We start from the raw sequence: 23,623 nt of genomic DNA, 5'->3' as shown, positions 1-23,623 counted from the left end.
ACTTAGAGAAGAATATAAATGACTTGATGGAGCTGAAAAACACAGCATGAGAACTTCGCAAAGCATACAAAAGTTTCAATAGCCAAATCGACCAAGTAGAAGAAAGGATATCAGGAACTGAAGATCAACTCAATGAAATAAAACTAGAAGGCAAGAATAGAGAAAAAAGAGTGAAAAGAAATGAACAAGTCCTCCAAGAAATATGGGATTATGTGTAAAGACCTAATCTACGTTTGATAGGCATACCTGAAGGCGACGGAGAGCATGAATCCAAGCTGGAAAACTCTCTTCAGGATATTATCCAGAACTTCCCCAACCTAGCAAGGCAGGCCAACATTCAAGTCTAGGATATACAGAGAACACCATAAAGATATTCCTGAAGAAGAGCAACCCCAAGACACATAATCATCAGATTCATCTGGGTTGAAATGAAGGAAAAAGTGCTAAGGGCAGCCAAGAGAGAAAGGTCAGGTTACCCCCAAAAGGGAAGCCCATCACACTCACAGCAGATCTCTCGGTAGAAACCCTACAAGCCAGAAGAGAGTGGGGGCCAATATTCAACATCCTTAAAGAAAAGAACTTTCAACCTAGAATTTCATATCCAGCCAAACTAAACTTCATAGGAGAAGGAGAAAGAAAATCCTTTATGGACAAGCAATTGCTGAGAGATTTCGTCACCACCAAGCCGGCCTTACAAGAGCTCCTGAAAGCAGCACTAAACAAGGAAAGGAACAACCAATACCAGCCACTCCAAAAAACGTCCCAAATGGTAAAGACCATCAACACAATGAAGAAAATGTGTCAACTCAGAGGCAAAACATCCAGCTAGCATCAAAACGGCAGTATAAAATTCACATGTGACAATATTAACCTTAAATGTAAACAGACTAAATGCCCCAATCAAAAGACACAGACTGGCAAATTGGATAAAAAGTCAAAACCCATTGGTATGCTGTATTCGGGAAACCCATCTCATGTGCAGGGAAACACATAAGCTAAAAATAAAGGGATGGAGGAAGATTTATCAAGCAAATGGAGAGCAAAAAAAAAGCAGGAATTGCAATCCTAGACTCTGATAAAATGGACTTTAAACCAACAAAGATCAAAAGAGACAAAGAAGGGCACTACATGATAGTAAAAGGATCAATGCATCAAGAAGAACTAATGATCCTAAATATATACACACCCAATACAGGAGCACCCAGGTACATAGAGCAAGTTCTTAATGACCTACAAAGAAACTTAGATTCCCACACAATAATAGTGGGAGACTTTAACACACCACTGTCAATATTAGACAGATTAACAAGACAGAAAATTAACAAGGATATCCAGGACTTGAACTCAGATCTGGAGCAGGTGGACAGACATCTACAGAACTGTCCACACCAAATCCACAGAATATACAATCTTTTCAGCATCGCATGGCACCTACTCTAAAATTGACCACATAATTGGAAGTAAATCACTCCTCAGCAAATGCAAAAGAACGGAAATCATAACAGTCTCTCAGACCACAGGGCAATCAAATTAGAACTCAGAATTAAGAAACTAACTCAGAGGCACACAACTTCATGGAAACTGAACAACTGGCTCCTGAATGTCGACTGGATAAACAATGAAATGAAGGCAGAAATAAAGATGCTCTTTGAAACCAACGAGAACAAAGACACAACACACCAGAATCTCCGGGACACATTTAAAGCACTGTCTAGAGGGAAATTTATAGCAATAAATGCCCACTAGAGAAGCGAGGAAAGATCTAAAATCGACACCCCACTGTCAAAATTGAAAGAGCTAGAGGAGCAAGATCAAAAAAACTCAAAACCTAGCAGAAGACAAGAAATAACTAAGATCAGAGCAGAACTGAAGGAGACAGAGACACAAAAAATCCTTCAAAAAGTCAATAAATTCAGGAGCTGGTTTTTTGAAAAGATCAACAAAATAGACAGACCGCTAGCCAGATTGATTAAAAAAAATAAAAAGGAGAAGAATCAAATAGATGCAATAAAAAATGATAAAGGGGATATCACCACTGACTCCACAGAAATACGAACTACAATCTGAGATTACTACAAACAACTCTATGCACATAATCTAGTAAACCTGGAAGAAATGGATAAATTCCTGGACACTTGCCTCCTCCCGAGCCTAAACCAGGAAGAAGCCGAAACCCTGAATAGACCAGTAACAATGTCTGAAGTTGAGGCAGCAATTAAGAGCCTACCACCCAAAAAAAGCCCAGGTCCAGACAGGTTCATAGCCGAATTCTACCAGACATACAAAGAGGAGCTGGTACCATTACTTCTGAAACTATTCCAAATAATCCAAAAAGAGGGAATCCTTCCCAAATCATTTTATGAGACCAACATCATCCTGATACCAAAACCTGGCAGAGACTCAACAAGAAAAGAAAACTTCAGGCCAATATCCATGATGAACATAGATGTAAAAATCTTCAATAAAATACTGGCAAGCCGATTGCAATAGCACATCAAAAAGCTTATCCACCATGATCAAGTAGGATTCATCCTGGGGATGCAAGGCTGGTTCAACATACGCAAGTCTATAAACATGATTCACCACATAAACAGAACCAAAGACAAAAACCACATGATTACCTCAATTGATGCAGAGAAGGCCTTTGACAAAATTCAACAGCACTTTATGCTAAAAACTCTCAAGAAACTAGGTATTGATGGACTGTATTTGAAAATAATAAAAGGTATTTACGACAAACCTGCAGCCAATATCATACTGAACGGGCAAAAACTGGAAGCATTCTCTTTGAAATCCAGCAGTAGACAAGGATGCCCTCTCTCACCACTCCTATTCAATATAGTATTGGAAGTTCTAGCCAGAGCAATTAGGCAAGCAAAAAAAAAAAAAAGTATTCAATTAGAAAAAGAGGAAGTCAAATTGTCTCTATCTGCAGAAGACATGATTGTATATTCAAAAGACCCTATCATCTCAGCCCAAAATCTCCTTAAACTGTTAAGCAACTTCATCAAAGTCTCAGGATACAAAATCAATGTGCAGAAATCATGAGCATTTCTATACATAACAACAGACTCATGAGCCAAGTCATGAGCGAACTCCCATTCACAATTGTTACAAAGAGAATAAAATACCTAGAAATACAACTAACAAAGGATGCAAAGGACCTCTTCAAGAACTACAAACCACTGCTCAACAAAATAAGAGAGGACACAAACAGATGGAGAAACATTCAATGCTCATGATTAGGAAGAATCAATATCGTGAAAATGGTCATACTGACCAAAGTAATTTCTAGATTCAACGCTATCCCCATAAAGCTACCAATGACCTTCTTCACAGAACTGGATAAAACCACCTTAATCTTCATATGGAATCAAAAGAGAGCCCACATAGCCAAGATAATTCTAAGCAAAAAGAACAAAGCCAGAGGCATCATGCTACCTGATTTCAAACTATACTACAAAGCTACAGTAATCAAAACAGCATGGTACTGGTACCAAAACAGAGATATAGACCAATGGAACAGAAAAAGAGACCTTGGAGGCAACGCCACACATCTACAACCATGTAATCTTTGACAAACCTGACAAAAACAAGCAATGGGGAAAGGATTCCCTGTTTAATAAATGGCGCTAGGAAAACTGGCTAGCAGTGCAGAAAGCAGAAAGTGGACCCCTTCCTGACACCTTACACTAAAATTAACTCCAGATGGATTAAAGACTTAAACATAAGACCTAACACCATAAAAACCCTAGAAGAAAACCTAGGCAAAACCATTCAGGACATAGGCATAGACAAGGACTTCATGACTAAAATACCAAAAGCATTGTCAACAAAAGCCAAAATAGACAAATAAGACCCAATTAACGTCCACAGCTTCTGTACAGCAAAAGGAACAATCAGAGTGAACCGGCAACCAACAGAATAGGAAAAAAATTTTTGCAATCTACCTATCTGACAAAGGGCTAATATACAGAATTTAAAAAGAAATAAAACAGATTTATAAGAAAAAAACAAACCCATCCAAAAGTGGGAGAAGGATATGAACAGACACTTTTCAAAAGAAGACATATGAGGCCAACAAACATATGAAAAAATGCTCATCATCACTGAGTATTAGAGAAATGCAAATCAAAACCACACTGAGATACCACCTCACACGAGTTAGAATAGCAATCATTAAAAAAATCTGGAGACAACAGATCCTGGAGAGGATGTGAAGAAACAGGAACACTTTTACGCTGTTGGTGGGAGTGTAAAAGTTCAACCATTGTGGAAGACAGTGTGGCGCTTCCTTAAGGACCTAGAAATAGAAATTCCATTTGACCCAGCAATCCCATTACTGGGTATATACCTGAAGGATTACAAATCATTCTATTATAAAGATGCATGCACACATATGTTCACAGCAGCACTGTTTACAATACTAAAGACCTGGAACCAACCCAAATGCCCATTGACGATAGACTGGACAAGGAAAATGTGGCACATATACACCATGGAATACTATGCAGCCATAAAAAATGATGAGTTTGTGTCCTCTATAGGGACATGGATGAATCTGGAAACTGTAATTCTCAGCAAACTGACACAAGAACAGAAAATCAAACACCACATGTTCTCATGCATAGGCAGGTGATGAACAATGGTAACACATGGACACAGGGAGGGGAGAATCACACACTGGGGTCTGTTGGGGGGTGGCCAAGGGAGGGACAGCAGCACAGTGGGATGGCAGGGGGAGGGGGAGGTCAGGGAGGGATAACATGGGGAGAAATGCCATGTGTAGGTGACGGGGGGATGAAGGCAGCAAACCACATTGCCATGTGTGTACCTATTCAACAATCCTGCATGATCTGCACATGTACCCCAGAACCTAAAGTACAATTAAAAAAAAAAGTAAAAAAAAAAAAAAAAAAAAAAAAAAAGCAATTTACAGGATTACTTCTCACATCTGATACATCAATAAATTTGACCTCAACATCTAAGCATAACAAGGCTTCTGTCAAACTCTTACTTTAGATGAATGACTATACCATGTTTTGCTTACTTTCCATAGCTTAAAAGATCCAAATTATGTTTCAGCATTCTGATCATGCCAGTAAGTCAAACATTTTCACTTTGACAAACTTTCCTACACTAACCTGCATGCCTTCAGAACTTCTGCTGAGCTGGGGTATATGGACACAGACATTGATGGTATGATCTGAGGACTAGGTTTGTGGTTAACCAGAAGCAGATCTGTTTTCATGGGGCTCTGAGATTCTTCCATCCCTTCTCCATTAATTGTGTGTAGCCCACTGTGAGGGCTGTTAAGGCTGGTAACACTGTTTGTGGTTGTCTGCTCAGTGGATTTTGGAGAAGGTGTTGCTGTGGAAATGGCTGAAGATGGTGAAGAGGCAACAGAGTTATCAGTCTTTGTATGAACAGCTGGGTGGATGTTATTGACTTTGTCACAGGTTCCAGTACCCACATTGTTATTGGCTTTTCCCATCAACAAGGCAGAGAGCTGAGGATTGTCTGAACTTAGTAAACCTGGTGACTTAGAATCTCCATGGCTAGGACTGCAAACAGCATCTGCCGTCATCTGGTGGACATGATTAGGAAGTCCCTCGACACTGGCAGTGCTGTTAGGTGTCTCTCCAGCGTGCCTGCTTGTTTCAGGCACCGTCAATATGTTTCCTGAAGGCTTGCTCTCTTTGGTTAAGGTAATGCCTTGTTGTCCACCTGAGGTAGCAGTGTGAGAGGAGAGGTGATTGAGAGCAGCCCCCTGTGTTACTGAATTGCTAGGCAGGGTGGGATGTCCATTCTGATTCTGAATACCAGAGCCAGCTGCCTGGAGATGCTGGGAAGGCCCAGTGGAAGAGAGAGGTCGTTCACCATTAGGACCTGCCGAATGTGAACTCTGACCTTTGTGAAGCCCCTAAAATGAAAAAAAAAAAATAGTTTAAATCTAATATTAAGCAAACTCAAGAGGGCATACACAGAATTTAAAACATTAAAAAGAAAAGCCACTAAAAATAAATATCTAACTATATAAGATAATTTGACCCAAGTCCTAAAGTTATCAAAAAGTACCTGTAATTTAGCTAATCAGTATTTAACATCTTTAGAGAAATTTTCCTTTCTTACTATCTAAAATGACTCCAATATTAGTGTAGAATAAACTACTTCAGATGAAGCATTACAAATTTTAAGTTTCAATATACATATTTTCATCTCTAAAATCAGACATGGATAGACATTACAGATAGAATGGATCATTAATATTTAAAAGCCAATGACCACGGATCAACATAAACCAATTCTCACCAGTCTGTGATCTGTTAAAAGATTAAGATAGAAAGTGAGTTCATTAAACCTTTAAAATTATCATTAACATATAATCTTCTGTAATTCAAATCCTATTGTTAAAGCAGCTATCCTCAGAATTAAGGGCTGAACTATTAAGTCTATGAAAATATTTTTAAAAAAACCTAAAGTTTCCCCATCTATCATCCATACATATTTAAAAGACTAGATAGGCTTGGTGCAGTGGCTCATGTCTGTAATTCTAGCACTTTGGAAGGCCAAGGCAGAAGGATCACTTGAGGCCAGGAGTTTGAGACCAGTCTGGGCAACACAATGAGATTCCGTCTCCACAAAGAAAAAGAAAAGGATAAAGAGGGAAGGGGAAAGAGGAAAGGAAAAGTGGCAGACAAGCTAGGTGTGGTGGTTAAGTTTGCCTGTAGTCCAGCCACATAGCAGGCTGAGGTGGGAGGATCTCTTCAGCCCAGGAGTTTGAGGCTGCAGTGAGCTAAGATAGTGCCACTGCACTCCAGCCTGGGTGACAGGGCAGAACCTTGTCATTTATTACTATTTTTTTAAAAGGGGGGGAGGGGAGAACATTCTAAGTCTCCACTAATGACTTTGAGATAAACTTCATTTTTCAACTTAATTTGAAAAATTAGAAAAATACACTGCTACTGTTAAAGCAATCTAAGGGAGCAGTATACTAACAGCTAATAGAAGTTTTAAGACCAGAGGAAGATCACTTAGGGCATTTAATGGAATGAAAATATGATAAATAGAACTAAGATGTATAATTTTTACCTGAAATTTGCCTCTGGTGTCACAGAGAAACTTCTTTAAGAAGAATATTTTCATTTCATTTTACTGACAAAATAATTAAATAGGACAGCCAATTTTTCAGCAACACTGATTAAAGTAACATCGGAATCATAAAACAATGGTTTAATAGTTTCCAAATTATTATAATTTAAGATCAAACCTAGTAACATGTATGGGATTTACAAGGTTATCGTAATTATATATTAACATATTTTATCTTATATTCCTAATAATAAATAGACCTCCATCTCCAGAAAAAATTTTAAAGCTGTTGCATTTTGAGTTGAGATTACTTCAGCAACAAGGTTAGAGAAATTTAATTTGTCATTAATAAGCCATAAAGGAATAAAAATACAGCTGATGACAAGATATTTATATAAGAAAGGGTGTATTTAATCATGTAGTTAAAATCAGGTAGCATGCCCCTAAAACCAGTTTCTGAAGCCAAAAATTTTAAATCAATGCTTTTACTCAATAGGCTTATCTACCTAATAAACAATATACATTAAAAGTTGATATGCATCAGCCAGGCACAGTGGCTCACGCCTGTAATCCTAGCACTTTGGGAGGCCAAGGCAGACGGATCACCTGAAGTTAGGAATTCGAGACCAGCCTGGCCAACATGGTAAACCCCTGTCTCTATTAAAATAGAAAAATTAGCTGGGCATGGTGGTAGGCACCTGTAATCCCAGCTACTTGGGAGGCTGAGACAGGAGAATCACTTCAACTCAGGAGGCAGAGGTTGCAGTGAGCCAAAAATCACAACACTGCACTTGAGACTAGGCGACAGAGCCAGACTCTGTCTCAAAAAGAAAAGTTGATATACATCAATGACTGTGTAAAGGAGAGCAGTTAGTTGTAAATGATTCAATAAGTAACAAAGTTCAATCATAATAAAGGAAGGCTGAAATTTGTAAGTTACATGAAAATTTCTCATAACGTAAAAATACTGCATATTATATCAAAATTACGTGTGGGCATTTGAGTTAAAATTTCATCAACTATAAAATATTTAATTCAGAGGCTAATTATTTAACAAATACACTGATTACAATATGCAGACATGTGACAAAGTAACCATTTTATTACCTCTTCTCTATCTGCAGATCAAGGTATTTTAAGCTACAAATTCTTTAGAGTGCTTGCTGAATAACCACCTACAATTAATATAATTTTACTTCCATATCTTAAATTATACCCTTGTTACCAAAAGCAATCTAAATAAACTCATTCTAAACTGTAATGTAAATTCCTCCCTTAAGCAAAAGCTAAAAGGTAGATATACCATTTAGCTCTATCAATTGTCTAGTTTTCATTTCAACTTCAAAAATTATTCAAATAGGTTTATATAAGACAGTTACCCAAAAAAGCCTCTTTATTTAGAGTCTATGATATTAATACCATACATCAATAGCAGAGATAGAGGCTCCCCAGCTGTACTGCTACCACTCTGGGTGCCATCATCATCTTTTAACCTGGATTACAGATATAAGCCCTAAATCGGTCATACCATTTCTACTTTTGCCTCTTTCAGTCTATCCACAGAGTACCAAAGAGGACCTAGTTAAAAACAAAGTTAGAACACATCACTATTCTGTTCAAAATCCCCCTATAGTATCCTGGATACTCAGAATAAAATCCAGTTATTATACAAGTTATCCTTGGATACAGTATCCTAAACATGAGGAAACAGTACCCTAAACATGAGGATACAGTATCCTAAACATGATTTAGCAATCCTGTTTCCAGCTGGAGCACATTTCTCTCTCTCTCACCCCTTGCCTGTCCTATTCTGCCATGCTTGCCACCTTGATTCTCCTCAAACGTGCAAAGTACAATCCTATCTTAGGGCCCATTGCTCGTGCTGCTCCTAAACCTGGAACAATCTTACTACAAATAGCTTCAAGGCTCACTCCTGTAACTCTCATCCAAATGTTATTTTTCAGAGAAGGCTTCTCTGCCCTTCTGATTTATAACTGCAACTCTCCTACCACCAATCTCTAGTATTCTGCTGTTCCCTTTCTAATATATTAATGCTTTTTTCCGTAGTACTAACTACAACCATCATCAAACATTATATATGCATTGCTTATTTGTTTATTGTCTATTTACCTACACCAAGTAAGACATCTCAGTAGGACATGAACCTAGTAGGTAACTCAGTATTTCTCTAGTATAAAGTACTCACCACTTTAGATTAGGGTCCCACCAAGGATATTACTTCAAAAATAAACTAAAATCTTAGAAAAAGAACTTATTTTGGTTTTATCAATAATATAAGACTAACCGGCAATCAGCCAAATATTCTCCTTAAGTCAAATATTTCTCATAAATTAATACAAGTACAAGCAATTTGGCTATATGTATTGAAAGTATTTTCTTAAGGCTTACTCTTTGGTCCTTCAGTTTCACCTCAGCGAGTACCTATATCATGGAAACAATCCAAAATACGGGAAATACTCTATGCACATAAAACCTTCAGAAGTGAAAACTTAGAAATTAAATGTCTAACAAATGTGCTAACACAGAATAAATTATGACCCATTTCCTTGACAAAAATAATGTTCATGCAACTCATTACTGTTTCAAAAACTTTAGTGGATCAACTTTGCCTTCAAGATAAACTTGGCCTCTCCTTCCCTCCTTCAGCCTCTTATTTCACCCTCCCCTCTTTATAACTTGTCTTCCAGGCACAATTCACCAAGCCCTTTCTTCCCCTAAAGTCTAGTTTCTAGAAGACTCTAACATCTTGGTTATGTGCTCTCCTAGGTACTCTAATAGAACGTTCCCACAAAAGTCACACTTCACAGTCAGTATGGTAAATGCTTCTTCACTGGTCTTTTTTTCCCACTAAAGCAAATATCTAACACCTAGTGTAGTGCCTAATCTTAAGCAGGCAATTTATGCAGAAATGAAGTAAGTAATATTACATAAATGTGCTTATGATGCCACTGCAAATTAACGGTGTATTTTGGGTATTTATATGATTTATTTTCTTCCTTTGTAAATTTGCCAGGTTATCTATGTCGGTAGAAATCGCACAAAGGGAACAAAGATATACTCACATATGTATATAATGAATCACAATGTAGTAATAACATTGTAGTGCTACAAAATTCTTATATAAAACCAGTTCCCCAAACACTTCTCTCAAAGTGTACAAAACCCAATAAAAACAATTATGTGAAAAGCTAACAACACAGCTAGTCCTTCTATTACCTGAGTGGAGTTAGATAGTTGGTTTTTCCACGGCTCCTCTGCGCTGCTGGTCAGGTTTGTGCGGTTATGAGGTAGAGTGAGTGCGTTTCGCTGCAGGTAAGGCACGTTTCCATTACTTCCGCTTCCTGTTACATGATTATTGCCTATCAAAATAGTGTCTGTACTTCCCAGCGTTCTTGATGTGCTACAGGGAACATGGCCAGCAGAAAAGGGTCCATTGGCCAAAGGCTGCCCAGGGCAAGCAGGACGGACTCCAGGCTGAGAGACACTGGGCACTCTGGTCAGAGCAAGCTGTGGCTGCTGGCCAGAGACTGAGTTTGTAGGCAGTGATGAGTCAGCTGTTGGCCCGTTAGGAATTCCAGTAGATCGTACCTGTGCAACTCCTGTTGGTCTCATCTGTCAAAAAACAAGGGAAAAGTAAATGCTGGTGCGTAATCTATAGGGAAAGAATCTATAGGAGACAGAATATGAAGATGGATCATTAGGGAATGTGTGATTTTACCCAAATGCTTAATTTCTCTATGTTGAAAAATACATACTAAAACAAGAAATTGTATTTGTTCATTTTAAAATAAGCTTCCTTGGAAAAGCAGAAATCTGTATCATTAAAAAAAAAAAGAAAAAAGAAAAAAGAAATTCCATTAGTAATGACAAAAGGAAGCAGCTGAAAATTACAGAAAATAACTCCAGAACTTACAGGTCCTTGTCTCAACCACAAAAGAAGGGACATCTCAAAATTTCATTCTGTTACATCTATGCCAGATCCTGTAAACTAAGCCCTAAAGACTTTGCCTCAGTTTAGGATCACTTGCTAAGTACTAAAAAATGTAAACAAACCCTTAGAATACATGTGAAATGTCATGTAAATAAATAAAATACAAAGTATTATGTTCAAAATTAAATTTATAGTTGCTTTTGTCTAAAAATCTCCGTCAATTACCAGTATTTTAGGATACAGAGATTACTAAATTCTGTCAAATACCAGTAGAAAGTAAAAGTGAACATAAACATGCTCTAAAATGATATTAGAGTCAATAAAAATACTCAATATGCTAACAAATTTTAGGGAAAAATATGCTATACACACTTGGTGTTGTTGCATTAAGACAAACTGACTTTCCAGCTGTTCCAGCATCAGTTTCTGTGCTGGATTTAAATTATTTCTATTTGCGCGGAGCTGTTCCAAGTGCTAGAAGAAGAACAAAAAAAGAGAATATAGTCAAAGATATATTTAGGAAATAAGATCACTATTCTAAGCAACCTTTCCCTGAAATGACTAAACTCAGAACCACTATCTGGTCAAACATACTGTTTTCTGACCAAGAGTCATATACTCCAAGATGAAGTCCTTTAATAAGCTTGAGAAATGTAAGAAGGAACTAAGCATTCATCTGAACAAAGTTTACTATGAATTTTTTGCAAAAGATGGGCATGAAATTTTACTCATCCATACAGTATTTTTCGGTATTCACACAGAAAGCTCTTGAAGCTTAAAAATATATTGACAAGTATGCTAAAAGCAGCACTGTTTGGAATAGGCAAAGTCTGAAGACAACCTGAATGTTCAAAATTAGTGATCTGCTTAAATAAGGGTGTTACATCTATATAAAGAAATATGATGTAACAATAAAAGAACAAGGAAGCTCTTCACATACTGATGTGGAAAAGTCTGTAAAATACACTGTCAACAGTAAATAAGAATCCTATCATTTGTGCAAAAAAGAAGAAAAATAATACGTGTGAGAAAGGGGAGGGATGTATATTTGCTTGTACATGCATAACACACCTCTGGAATGATAGATAAGAAATTAGTAATACCAGCTGCATTTTGAATGGGTAGGGGACAGAGTTAGAAGAAAACTTTACCCTATATTCCCTATATTCATATATATGTGAATACATTACCTGTTTTTTTTTTTTAAAGAAGAAATTAAAAACAAGAATCAATGATTTCCATTATTCTGGTAAATGCAGGCTTGTTTTACTTTTGTTCAGATTAATTGAATGTACTACCATTTAACTTACAAGAATTAATACTTAGGGCTGGGTGCAGTGGTTGACACCTGTAATCCCAGCACTTTGGGAGCCCAAGGTGGGTGGATCACTTGAGGTCAGGAGTTCGAGACCAGTCTGGCCAATATGGCAAAACCCAATCTCTACCAAAATACAAAAATTAGCTGGGTGTGATGGCACACGCCTGCAATCCCAGCTACTCTGAAGGCTGAGGCACAAGAATCACTTTAACACAGGATGCGGAGGTTGCAGTGAGCCGAGATTACGCCACTGTACTCCAGACTGGGTGACAGACCAAGACTCTGGTCTCAAAAAGAAAATAGATTTAATACTTCAAGAACTGAAAGTTTGCTACCTCTACTCCTTTTTAATAGAAAAAACAATCTGTCAGAAACATCTTACATACCTGTAATTTCTGTGGTGTCAAACACCATGAATGAGCTTGTTGCTGTACTGGAGGATGTGACACAGCATGTCCACCACTCCAATTGTCAGAAGTATTCTGAGGAAAATTGATTTAAAAAAAAAAATTAAAAGATATTTGGTTAAATCCACAGTTGTTAATAATGACTAGAGGAGGCCAAATGACTATGAATTGGAATATTTACATGTTAAAAAGATGTTACAACATTCAATTATTTTAAAAATAATTTTACATGCATATTAAACTTAGAAATAATATATTTTAAAATTACTATTTAATAAGCCACCCAAAAAGGCCCACCCTCAAACTATGGCCCAAACGGCTAGCCTGACCACACTGTCCACTAGATCCAACATTAAATTTATTTCAATGTCAGTAAAAAGTGATGATGAAAAGTGTGCTGAGATCTTAACGGCAGGGAGATGAATAAAATGATTTGATGAATGCAAATTTATCCCTACTTTCTATATTTAATATGATACTAAGGGTTTGGGATGGAAAAACTCAAACCTTTCACTCTTTGATGTCCACAAATTTAAAATGAAGGACAGGAAATGTTCAAACTGCACAATTTCAGGGCAGCTGAAGCTTCTTTTTTTGACTGGGATTTTCTATTTCTCTAAAACATATACCTTTGTTGGACTAGATGTTCTTTTCCTCTTGGCAGGACTGGACAGGTCATCTACTTGGCTAGAAGGAATCATGTGTAGTGGCAAGGATTGCTGTGAAATTGGTGTTTGACTGAGGCCTAATACAGGTTCAGTATTTGGATGATGAGGTTTACATGCCTAAGAATCACAGAAGGAAGACAAAAATAGGGTTCTATATATTCTTAATTCATTCCTTCAAATTATAAAACTTCACAAGCTGCATACTTTTCAAAGCTATGTGGACATCGCTGATTGCAATGATTGAAAATCAAAATTAAATGATTCGTCAATGGAATAATGTGTACCTTCCTTTGAAAAACTTGCCTTAAAAATTAAATAAACCACTGTAGCATTATTTTAAGAAATCTTCAAAATCATGAAAATGCACAAAGGTTCTAAGCTGGTACCCCAAAATCTTTTCCCATATCAGAGGGAGTTTTATTTTGATCTAGATTCCCTTTGCAATTAAAGCAAAAGGCTTTTCATTACTAAAAGCCTCCTGTGCTTAGTAAATTAAGCTTGACCACTAGAGAATTGAAAAGAACCCTTAAAGCTGGGCACCTGCAGAACATAACCCAACTTCTCACCTGCTGTGCTGTGTTCATGGCACCCTGCCTGGAGGTAAGCTCTGCGGGAATTGGTAGGCTCCACGCCTCCTCAATACTAGGAAGTAATTTAGTTTTATTCTGTAGACTACCTTGTGGAAGGTTACACAACTGAGCCTAGGAAAAATTATGTAAAAAGCAAATTTAACACAAGCCTACTTGAGTAAGAGCAAGTCCACTAAATCTTCCTAAATGCTATAGCTAATTGTTTTTAAAAGAAAACAGATTCTTAATTTGGGGCTTTAGAAGACACTAAGTATAATGAGGGTTACCGGAATATAAACCTTTGTGAGAATCAAAACAAAGCTGAGCTCTGTTTTCAGAGTTCTCATAGCTGTCTTCTCATGAAACTCCAAGCAAGAGTGAAAGACTGTTTGTGTTTTCTCTAAAATGCTATGACAACTTAAAAATGTAGACAGTACATAGAAAAAAATTATGTAAATTAATATGCATCAACAGAGTAAACGTGCAAAAGAGCATCTTTTAAAATACTGCATATCCTACTTAAAACAAAAAGTAAAATAATATTACAAGCTATGGTATGTTTACAAAATATGGAAACAGATTATAGACATCAAAACACAACTAGACAAACTTTCCAGCCACCCTCCTTCTGCCTGAGTGTTCTGGGGAAAATATGTGGCTTTAAAAAACTACTATTTAAAAATTTTACCTGTAAATACTTAATTCGTGCTGCAAGTGCAGAGGTATTACTACAACTTTTGCTTCTAGTTGCATTTAAGTAGCATTTAATGGCATCCTGAGGCTGGTTGCAGGATTCATAGAGAGTGCCTAGGTCCATCCAGGCTGCAGAATGGCCATGGTCCAATTGTACAGCACAAATATAAGCCTGTAGAGCATCCATGGGCTGATTTTGCTGCTGATACAGCACACTGGAAAGAGAAATTAAGAAAAAGTAAGTCAACTAGAAGAACTGCTTGGTTTTATAATACGATTTAAACTATGAAGTATAATATATGTGATGCAAACATCTTTGTATATCAATTAAATTACTACTGTTTTAATACAAAGGCTTACCCTATTGAACACCATGTATCTGCACTTGCTTCTGATTTATCAATAGACTGCCGGTAAGATATAAAGGCATCCTGAACTTTCCCAATACTTGAATAGCACCTGAGGGGGGAGGGGGGAGAAATCGAGAGAATTCCATTAATACTGAAACAAATTAATCTGTTGAAAGGATGGACTATTTATCACAGCAAATTTTTTAAAAACCCTAATAAGCTAATATACTTTATGTGTATGTGTGTGTATATGCTTGGTAACTATAATGAATATAATTAGCCCTTCAACAAACCATGCTATAGTCTGTCTTATAGGTGCTAAAATGTATGCTGCATTAATGAACTCTATTAAAATAATTAGGGGACGTATCACTTCAATATTATAATACTGAGAGCTGCATGCACACGAGCACATGCAAACACACATGCCACTCTTCTTATATAGCTTGACCTCTAGTTTCCTATACTGCCAAAATATAGTTAAAAACAAAAATCCTAAGATTGCTGGCTCCGAGTTCAATTTCCCTTTCCCAAGTAACAATACTGAGGGCAATAATTCTTTAATTCATAAAAAATGCACACGTAAGACATAATCTCAAACTAAGTATCAAAAATAGTATAAAGAGCAATATTTTATGACTAAAGGTAGCAGCATAAGATTAAAGATTTAAGGACTGCCATTTTCTTAATGTAAGTATACTTGACGGATACACACATAACAGTTGAAATTACAAATAAAGAAATTATCTTCTTATTCTGGGCACTAAAGGAAAAAGAAAAAAACAAAACCCCAGTCCCTATTTTCAAGAAGCTTACAATTTAGTTCACAAATGAAGATACATTAAAAATGTCATGGTATCCTATTAAATGGCCAGTAGAGACAATAATTGGTCTGAGAATTTAGGATAAGAAGAGATGACCATATACTGCAAGATTTAGGAAAGACAAAAAAGGGGAAGAGTAAGAGTAAGAGATTTGAAAATGTAAAGATGCATATTATTTAGTGATTCCTAATTCCCAGCCAGTATATGGCATGTCTGCCAGCAAACAAACTGAGAAGACAACATACACATACATTAAGTTTTTACAACAATTAATATTTATGGTGTAATTCTTTTATTTTGGATACTATTAATTGTAAAAAAATTTTTTTTAATGTCTTGTCTTGCTCAAACACCGTATTTCTATCATCATAATTATTCTTTGAAATTGTACTGATTTACGTAACCTAAAATTCTGGGAACCACTGATTCAGGCAGAGAAGACGAGAAAAGGAATTTTAAATGGATTTGAACAGCATGAGCAAAACCTAATGTATATACAAAAAAGCACAGATGCAAAACAGTAGAGAATTTTAAATCCAGCCAAAGAATATCCTGAAGTTTGCTTTTCTAACAAGCAGAATAGCATGATGAAAGCACTTTATAGGAATATTAATTTTCTAACAGTGTGTAGGCCAGACTGAAAAGAAAATAAGTTATAGACAGTAAAAAAGAAGGTGGCTACATTCGCTAGTTCGGAACAGGCCAAAATTGGAGTGAAAGTACTGGAAGCAGAAAAAAAAAAAAAAATGAGAGAAACAAGAAACCAAAAGATTGATAAAGACTTTATGATTAATTGATTAGATGTTCACAGGGTGGAGAAATGTAACTTAGTATTTAAGATTGATTAAATAGAAAAAAAAATGGTGATCTTGTGGCAAAAGTGAAAGGAGAAGGAGTTGGTTTGGGGAAGAACACGGTGAATATGGTTTGAAATATGCTGACTTTGACATGATGTCAGGACATTAAAATGGGAAATGTTAAGTAACGAAGAGGACATGTGGTCCTGGAGTTTAAGATACCTTTAAGTACTGAAATCTAGATTTGGAATTCATCCATATGGAAGAGAGGCTGTAAAAACACAGGACACCTACAAGGGAGATGTAAAAATAAGCCTAAGGAATCACTAATCTTGTGGATTGAGAGAGATAAGAAATGTCAGTGATTGAGACAGAGAAGGTAGTTTCAGAGTGCATCTACAAACTGTTTTATGAAGGAAAAATTCATGAGAAGAGATGAGCAACAATGCCAAACAGGGACAGACACAAGAGTGAAAGAGAATACTTAACAGATAGTAGAAAACATGCTCTTTTTGTAGCTGTTGTGAAATCAAAGCCATCTGAGATTTATAGATGAATTTGCCTAACTGCTGGGAAAAATAAGCAGTTCTTCCCAAAACTAATGTTTTAACATTCCATTCCTACAAAGTCAAAGTAGGAAACCAACGTGCCCAGATACAGATGTCCCAGTCCAACCATCAGCCATTTTTCCTCTAATAAAAGTAGGTTCCTCTGAGACAATCTTGTGTAATTTAAAAACCCCAGGGTGAATCTAGGGTCTAATCCCTGCTCTCATACTAATTACTTGTGATTTTGAACCCACTTTCTAAATCTGTGAAGTGACAGAATTTACAAGGTTAACTAGGTGACCTCTCTGGTCCCTTCCAGTGGTAACATTCTATAGTTCTGTGATAACACAATGACTGGTGCTAGCATAAAAGAATACCACATCACAATTTTACTTTCATATACACGTGCCAAATGACAAGCAAAGTCCATCTTCAACAAAAAGACCTGAATGCAGAGGTTAAGTAATAGAAAGCCTCAGAAATACTAGGGTCATCAAATCCCAAAGTTTCTTACTGACAACTGAGGTCTTCATTTGGAGCTTTAGAAACATCTAAAATATAATTTATTCATAAAATTTTTCTTACGATAAACAGATTAGCGGCAACGCATTACAAGGCAGTGAAAGAGAGTAAGAAAAGTCTAAAGGACTCAGAATTGTACTATTACAGATGGAAAATAATATGTCTCAAATGATTATCTTGAACTCAAAACCAAGTTAAATTGTGATAAGTATCCTTTATTTATTAGTCAGGAAAAGTGTATTGTATATTTGGAAAAATTTATCCAAAAAGATTAAATTAAAAGCATTGTGATGTTTCGTAATGTTTTACAATGTAAAATTAGCTAACTGGGACAAAAAATGACTGAAATACTGCTCACTGAAATACTGATGATGAAATACTGCTCATTGAAGCTGAAAATTACAGCATGCCTACAACAGTTAATTCTACATATGGTTCATTATACATTAACTTTATATAACTAGAATTTAAATGTAAAAACCTATACTAAAAAGACATCTACGCTACCGTATTAAACTATCTTAGGTCAGAAGGAAAATACTTTCTAGTGTACATTCCTTTTAATCTATGCTAAAATAAATTTTCATATATAAACCTGAAAGCAAGAGACAGGCACCCCCTGTTTCCCAGTTCCAGACCTCCTTTACAGTCACTGTATGAAGCCTCACACTCCACAACACTAATAGGATTAGTGCTAGCTCCAAAAGCAAATGGAGTTTAGTTAGTTCATTTCATCCATTTATCAAATAGCTACTTTGGTCCAGCAAAAAAGATACAAAAATAATAAAATCCAGTTTCTGCTCCTGTAGAAGAGAAACACAAAAGTTTGGACCTTCAAGCTTCACTTAGAAACAACCCAAATTAGGCTCTTTTACAAGCCTGGGGAGGGATTAGGAAATCCTCCCCCAAAAACAGGTAGCTTTCCAGTCAACTCTTATTGTATGTTAATAATGAGTTAATCAAATCGTTAAAAAAATTTTTTTCTTAACCTTCTAAGCATAATATGAGTAATCGAATGTTTTTATAGAAGGAAACATCTTACTATCACTTTGTTTCATACAAGCATACTTTGCTTAAAGGAAAAATGAAGCCATATAACTAAAATTTAATGTTGGTTATATGGCAAATTTACTTACAATCAAATATTCTATGTAAAAAATAATAGAACAAAATTTAAAATTAAAACAGGGTAACTTCAAAAGAAGTCATAAAACTGGAACCTTTAGAGCAGAAACGTACCTAACAGATCCTCTAACCCAGGGTTTCTCAACTACATCATTACTGACATTTGGAGCCAGGCACTTCTTGCCGTAGAGGACTGTCCCATGCGTTGCAACATGTTTAGCAGCATCCCTGGTCTCTACCCATTATATGAAAGTAGCACACCCCACAGCTAGGATGAGAGAAATAAATGTCTCTAAACATTGTGAAATGTCCTTGGCAGGGGCTGCAAAACAACCTGCTCCTGAGGACCACTGATCTAATACAATTATCTAATATGTTAAACAAAAATTGAGGCTCTAAGAGGTTTCACTAAACCATCCACAATTCCAAAAACAGTAGCTGAATCAGAACTTGAATCCAAGTCTCTTGGCTCCTAGTACACTGATCTTTTCACAATGTAATGAAAGCTAAAAGTGATTAGGAATGAAAATACAATCTGATGATGGTCTAAAACTATAATCTATCAGATATTTATGCATGAGGTATAGTTCAGATCACTAAACATAATCCAGACATTCAATGTATAAACAGTATGGAGGAAAGTTTATAAACTTACAGAAAACTATTTTCATTATACAACACTTCTCCATCCCAACAAATCTAATAATGTATTTAACTTCTCATTCTAAGATTTCTTTCTTTCTTTTTTTTTTTTTTTGAGACAGAGTTTCACTCTTGTTACCCAGGCTGGAGTGCAATGGCGCGATCTCGGCTCACCGCAACCTCCGCCTCCTGGGCTCAGGCAATTCTCCTGCCTCAGCCTCCTGAGTAGCTGGGATTACAGGCACGAGCCACCATGCCCAGCTAATTTTTTGTATTTTTAGTAGAGACGGGGTTTCACCATGTTGGCCAGGACGGTCTCGATCTCTTGACCTCGTGATCCACCCGCCTCGGCCTCCCAAAGTGCTGGGATTACAGGCTTGAGCCACCGCGCCCGGCCATTCTAAGATTTCAAGTGTAACTGTAATTTGAAATTTACTATGTCAATTCTAACGTAAATATCATTAACCAAAATTATAAAGCTTCCGCTGACTACCAGTAGTCATTAGACAGATGAGAAATTAATTCTGTTTTATAAAGCAGATATATAGAAAAAATATTAGAAGTCGGAAGGAAAGGCGTTTAAATACTTCATTTAAAATTACTGCTGGAGCCGGGTGAGGTGGCTCACACCTGTAATCCCAGCACTTTGGGGGCTGAGGTGGGTGGATCATGAGGTCAGGAGTTAGAGACCAGCCCGGCCAATATGGTAAAACCCCATCTCTACTAAAAATACAAAAAATTAACTGGGCGTGGTAACGTGCATCTGCAGTCCCAGCTGCTTGGGAGGCTGAGGCAGGAGAATTGCTTGAACCTGGTAGATGGAGGTTGCAGTGAGCCAAGACTGCGTCACTGTGCTCCAGCCTGGGCAACAGAGCAATACTCCATCTCAAAAACAAAAACAAAACACAAAAAGTAAAAATAAAAATTACTATTGGATAAGACTTTTTTTAAAAACTAGCAATAATTCAAATCAAATAAAAATCGAATACCAAAATAAGAAATGTCCTGCTAGACCAGGTTATGCTATGAAAAAACTACCACATTTGGAAATTTAATTTTATTGTTTAACTTAGAAGAATCTTGGTAATAACGTATTTGGAAGAGAAAATACACTGATCAGGTTAGATATGTAAACTAACATTTTAGATTTTAATTCAAATCTCTTAGCTGGAATAGACAAAAGCAAACATAAATGTCAGTTAAGTCTCACCTTCCGAGGAAATACCAGGACTGGCCAGAATTAGGATCTGCTTCCAAGGACTTTTGGAGATACTGAATAGCATAGCTTTCCTTGGTGGCTTTATCTCCCAGAAGATCTACAGTGTGATGCATCCAACCTACAATAAATAATTTAAAAATATTTACATAAATGACTTAATTGTTCTTCTATGTTTAAGAATACCAAGCAGAGGACAAATAAAAAAAGTACTCTTTTCTGTCAATTTATTAATTTAATTTGGAGTACACATTTCCAAAACTTAGAACTGCCAATTCTGGCCGTAAGAAAGTCAGTTTCTCACAGTAAGGTCCTGTAAAAGCTACGAAGAGCTTTCATTCAAGAGAAATTAAAACAACTTTTAGTACTGATTTAACAGATCATAAATCATAGACTTTTCTAATTTTGATATTTAAAAACAACCAAGTTATGAAACAAAGAATACAAAGATATTAAGTCTTATTTACTATTCCATGTAAAAATAAATTAAGGTGCTTATGTGCTTTTTTTTTTTGACACGGAGTCCTGCTCTTTCACCAGGCTGGAGTGCAATGGCACAATTCTCAGCTCACTGCAACCTCTGCCTCTCAGGTTCAAGTGATTCTCCTGCCTCAGCCTCCTGAGTAGCTGTGATTACAGGCACATGTCACTACACCCGGCTAATTTTTGCATTTTTAGTAGAGACGGGGTTTCAGCAATTTGGCCAGGATGGTCTCAATCTCTTGACCTTGTGATCTGCCCAACGCAGCCTCCCAAAGTCCTGGGATTACAGGCATGAGCTACCCACCCAGCCAATTACAAATCTCCAAGACATTCCATTAACAAAATGTTTATTTCCAAGAAATAAATATAAGGTTATAGAATCAACAATAGTTCAGATTAAAAAACATACAAACACTCCTGCCTCACTGGCACTGGCTACATATATTCACACCCTATCTAAGATAAGGTGTGCCACTGTGCAGTGGCTCACACTTGTAATCCCAGAATTTTGGGAGGCTGAGGCAGAAGGATCGCTTGATGCCAGGAGTTTGAGACCAGCCTGGGTAACATAGAGAGAGATCTTGTCTCTACAAAAGAAATTTTTTGTAAATTAGCCAGGTGTGATGGCATATGCCCTAGCTACTCAGGAGGCTGAGGTAGGAAGATCACCTGAGCCCAGGAGTTTGAGGGTGCAGTGAGCTATGATCACACCACTGTATATAAGACGGGGACAGGGCGAGACTCCGTCTAAAATAAATAAGGAAACAAACTAACTAACTATAAATTATTTGACGACTGAAAAAATACAAACACTGCCTTCATAATAAAACCTTAGTTTTGTTTGTAATTTTATCCATTAGGACTTTACTTGAGTTGTCTACAGTTTTAAGAATTTTAAGATTGTCAAAATATTTGTTTTTATTCAATGATTTATAATTATTTTTATGTATATTATCTAAAGATAAATGATAAAATCTAAGTTTAAGTGACTTTAAAACTATATAAAAATAGTACACTATGAAAACCTTCATGTTACTACAATGTTGGCTAAAAATTAAGAATAAATGATTTGCCCAGACCAAAAACAAAACTGTAAACACAACCCAAATATCAAATACAAACAAGAAACATGACTTAATAATTAAGCAACAAAATTAAATGCTGGGGAGTTCCTTCACTACCTTTTTGGTGATAGCTATACCTGATACCCAAATGAATAGATTCCCTCATGTTACACATTAGAATAGAAGTGCATACTTACAATGTCAGACGTTCTACAGTTTACAGATAAATTGTTTTATAGTCATTATAACTGATAAAGCTATGAAAGCAAGGTCACCAACCATTAAGTGACATTAGGTAAATCACAACTTCATTAAGTGCTTAAGCACATATCTGGCACAAAGGAAGTATTCGATCTTCCTTGGGTTAAATACTGGGGAGTAATTTTGATAATTTAAATGGACCGGCTGTACTATAGAATTATACTGAGACAGAGTGTGGGAAGAACAATGCTGGGTAGAGGACAGAAATAAGCTGGATTCAGAATAATGTTATCAACTCTGAGCAATGGAAGGAAAAGGAATAGAATAGATAAGTCCCATATTTGCCATACCCAACATGTAAAAAACATAAAGAAAAGCACTTATTATACACTAAATGTATCTATTACATACCTAACTGTTGTAAAACAGTTGCTTTTACTTGTGCAGAAAGGTTTTCTGTCTGCAAAAGTTGTTCATAAGCTTCCTTTGCAGAATGATATTTTCTCTAAAGAGCAGAAAGAGATTAAGAGAAAAATTAATGTAATATTTAAAGAACTACATTATATTAAGAATTGTACAATACTGATGTTTTAGCATATTTTGAAAAACTGAAAGTGCTGATTCCATTACTGAATGTTTCTTTAACAGTTGAGTAACAAGCCTTGTTCCAGAGTACCTAATACCAGTAAAACTGACATTCATTATAACGAAGTATCATTAAAATAGGACCTTTTAAGAATTTTCCAAATGCCAATAACATCATCTCAAATTTAATAACATAAGTGGTCTCAACTTTAATAACATTAATGGATCAAGAGAAGTATTCTACCTCCAAGTGCATAATCTGTCTGCCCAGAAACACCAAGCTCCCAAGCAACTCAATAAATTGAGCACATGTCAAAATTGCTGTAGACAAAATCTGGAGTGCTAAAGTAGTTAAAAATTTAAGTTTTAAAGATACAGTTTCTGGTATACATAAAATATCCTATGAAAATATTTATAGCACATATGATTTTAAAGACGTAAAAACTCTCATAGTTACAGTCTAACAATGTTTGTAAGACAGGATTTCACAGGCAAATGTCTAAATGAAAACACTTAGCCACAGTTCTCAAGAGTACTAATATGACTGAAACTAGTTATAAGGTTATA

The 23,623-nt window shown here is 36.3% G+C and overlaps 1 protein-coding gene across 19 annotated transcripts in view; it reads right to left on the bottom strand.

The window, feature by feature from the left end:
• KDM6A (lysine demethylase 6A) overlaps nt 1-23,623 on the bottom strand; it is a 207,805-nt gene that overhangs the window by 41,372 nt on the left and 142,810 nt on the right. For 7 of the 19 annotated variants that reach the window (XM_074391948.1, XM_003939487.3, XM_074391947.1 and 4 more), the window contains 10 exons: nt 22,883-22,976; nt 20,718-20,844; nt 15,060-15,158; nt 14,695-14,914; nt 14,004-14,138; nt 13,399-13,554; nt 12,749-12,844; nt 11,417-11,518; nt 10,330-10,725; nt 5,145-5,923 (listed from right to left, as the gene is read on the bottom strand). In XM_074391948.1, coding sequence (XP_074248049.1) covers nt 5,145-5,923; nt 10,330-10,725; nt 11,417-11,518; nt 12,749-12,844; nt 13,399-13,554; nt 14,004-14,138; nt 14,695-14,914; nt 15,060-15,158; nt 20,718-20,844; nt 22,883-22,976 — 2,204 coding nt within the window. The remainder of the gene's footprint in view (nt 1-5,144; nt 5,924-10,329; nt 10,726-11,416; nt 11,519-12,748; nt 12,845-13,398; nt 13,555-14,003; nt 14,139-14,694; nt 14,915-15,059; nt 15,159-20,717; nt 20,845-22,882; nt 22,977-23,623) is intronic. The other 12 variants (XM_074391949.1, XM_010350138.2, XM_074391951.1 and 9 more) reach the window with 7 other exon arrangements.

Source organism: Saimiri boliviensis, chromosome X (assembly GCF_048565385.1).
Source record: "Saimiri boliviensis isolate mSaiBol1 chromosome X, mSaiBol1.pri, whole genome shotgun sequence".
NCBI lineage: Eukaryota > Metazoa > Chordata > Mammalia > Primates > Cebidae > Saimiri > Saimiri boliviensis.
This window is presented reverse-complemented; position numbering and strand designations above follow the sequence as displayed.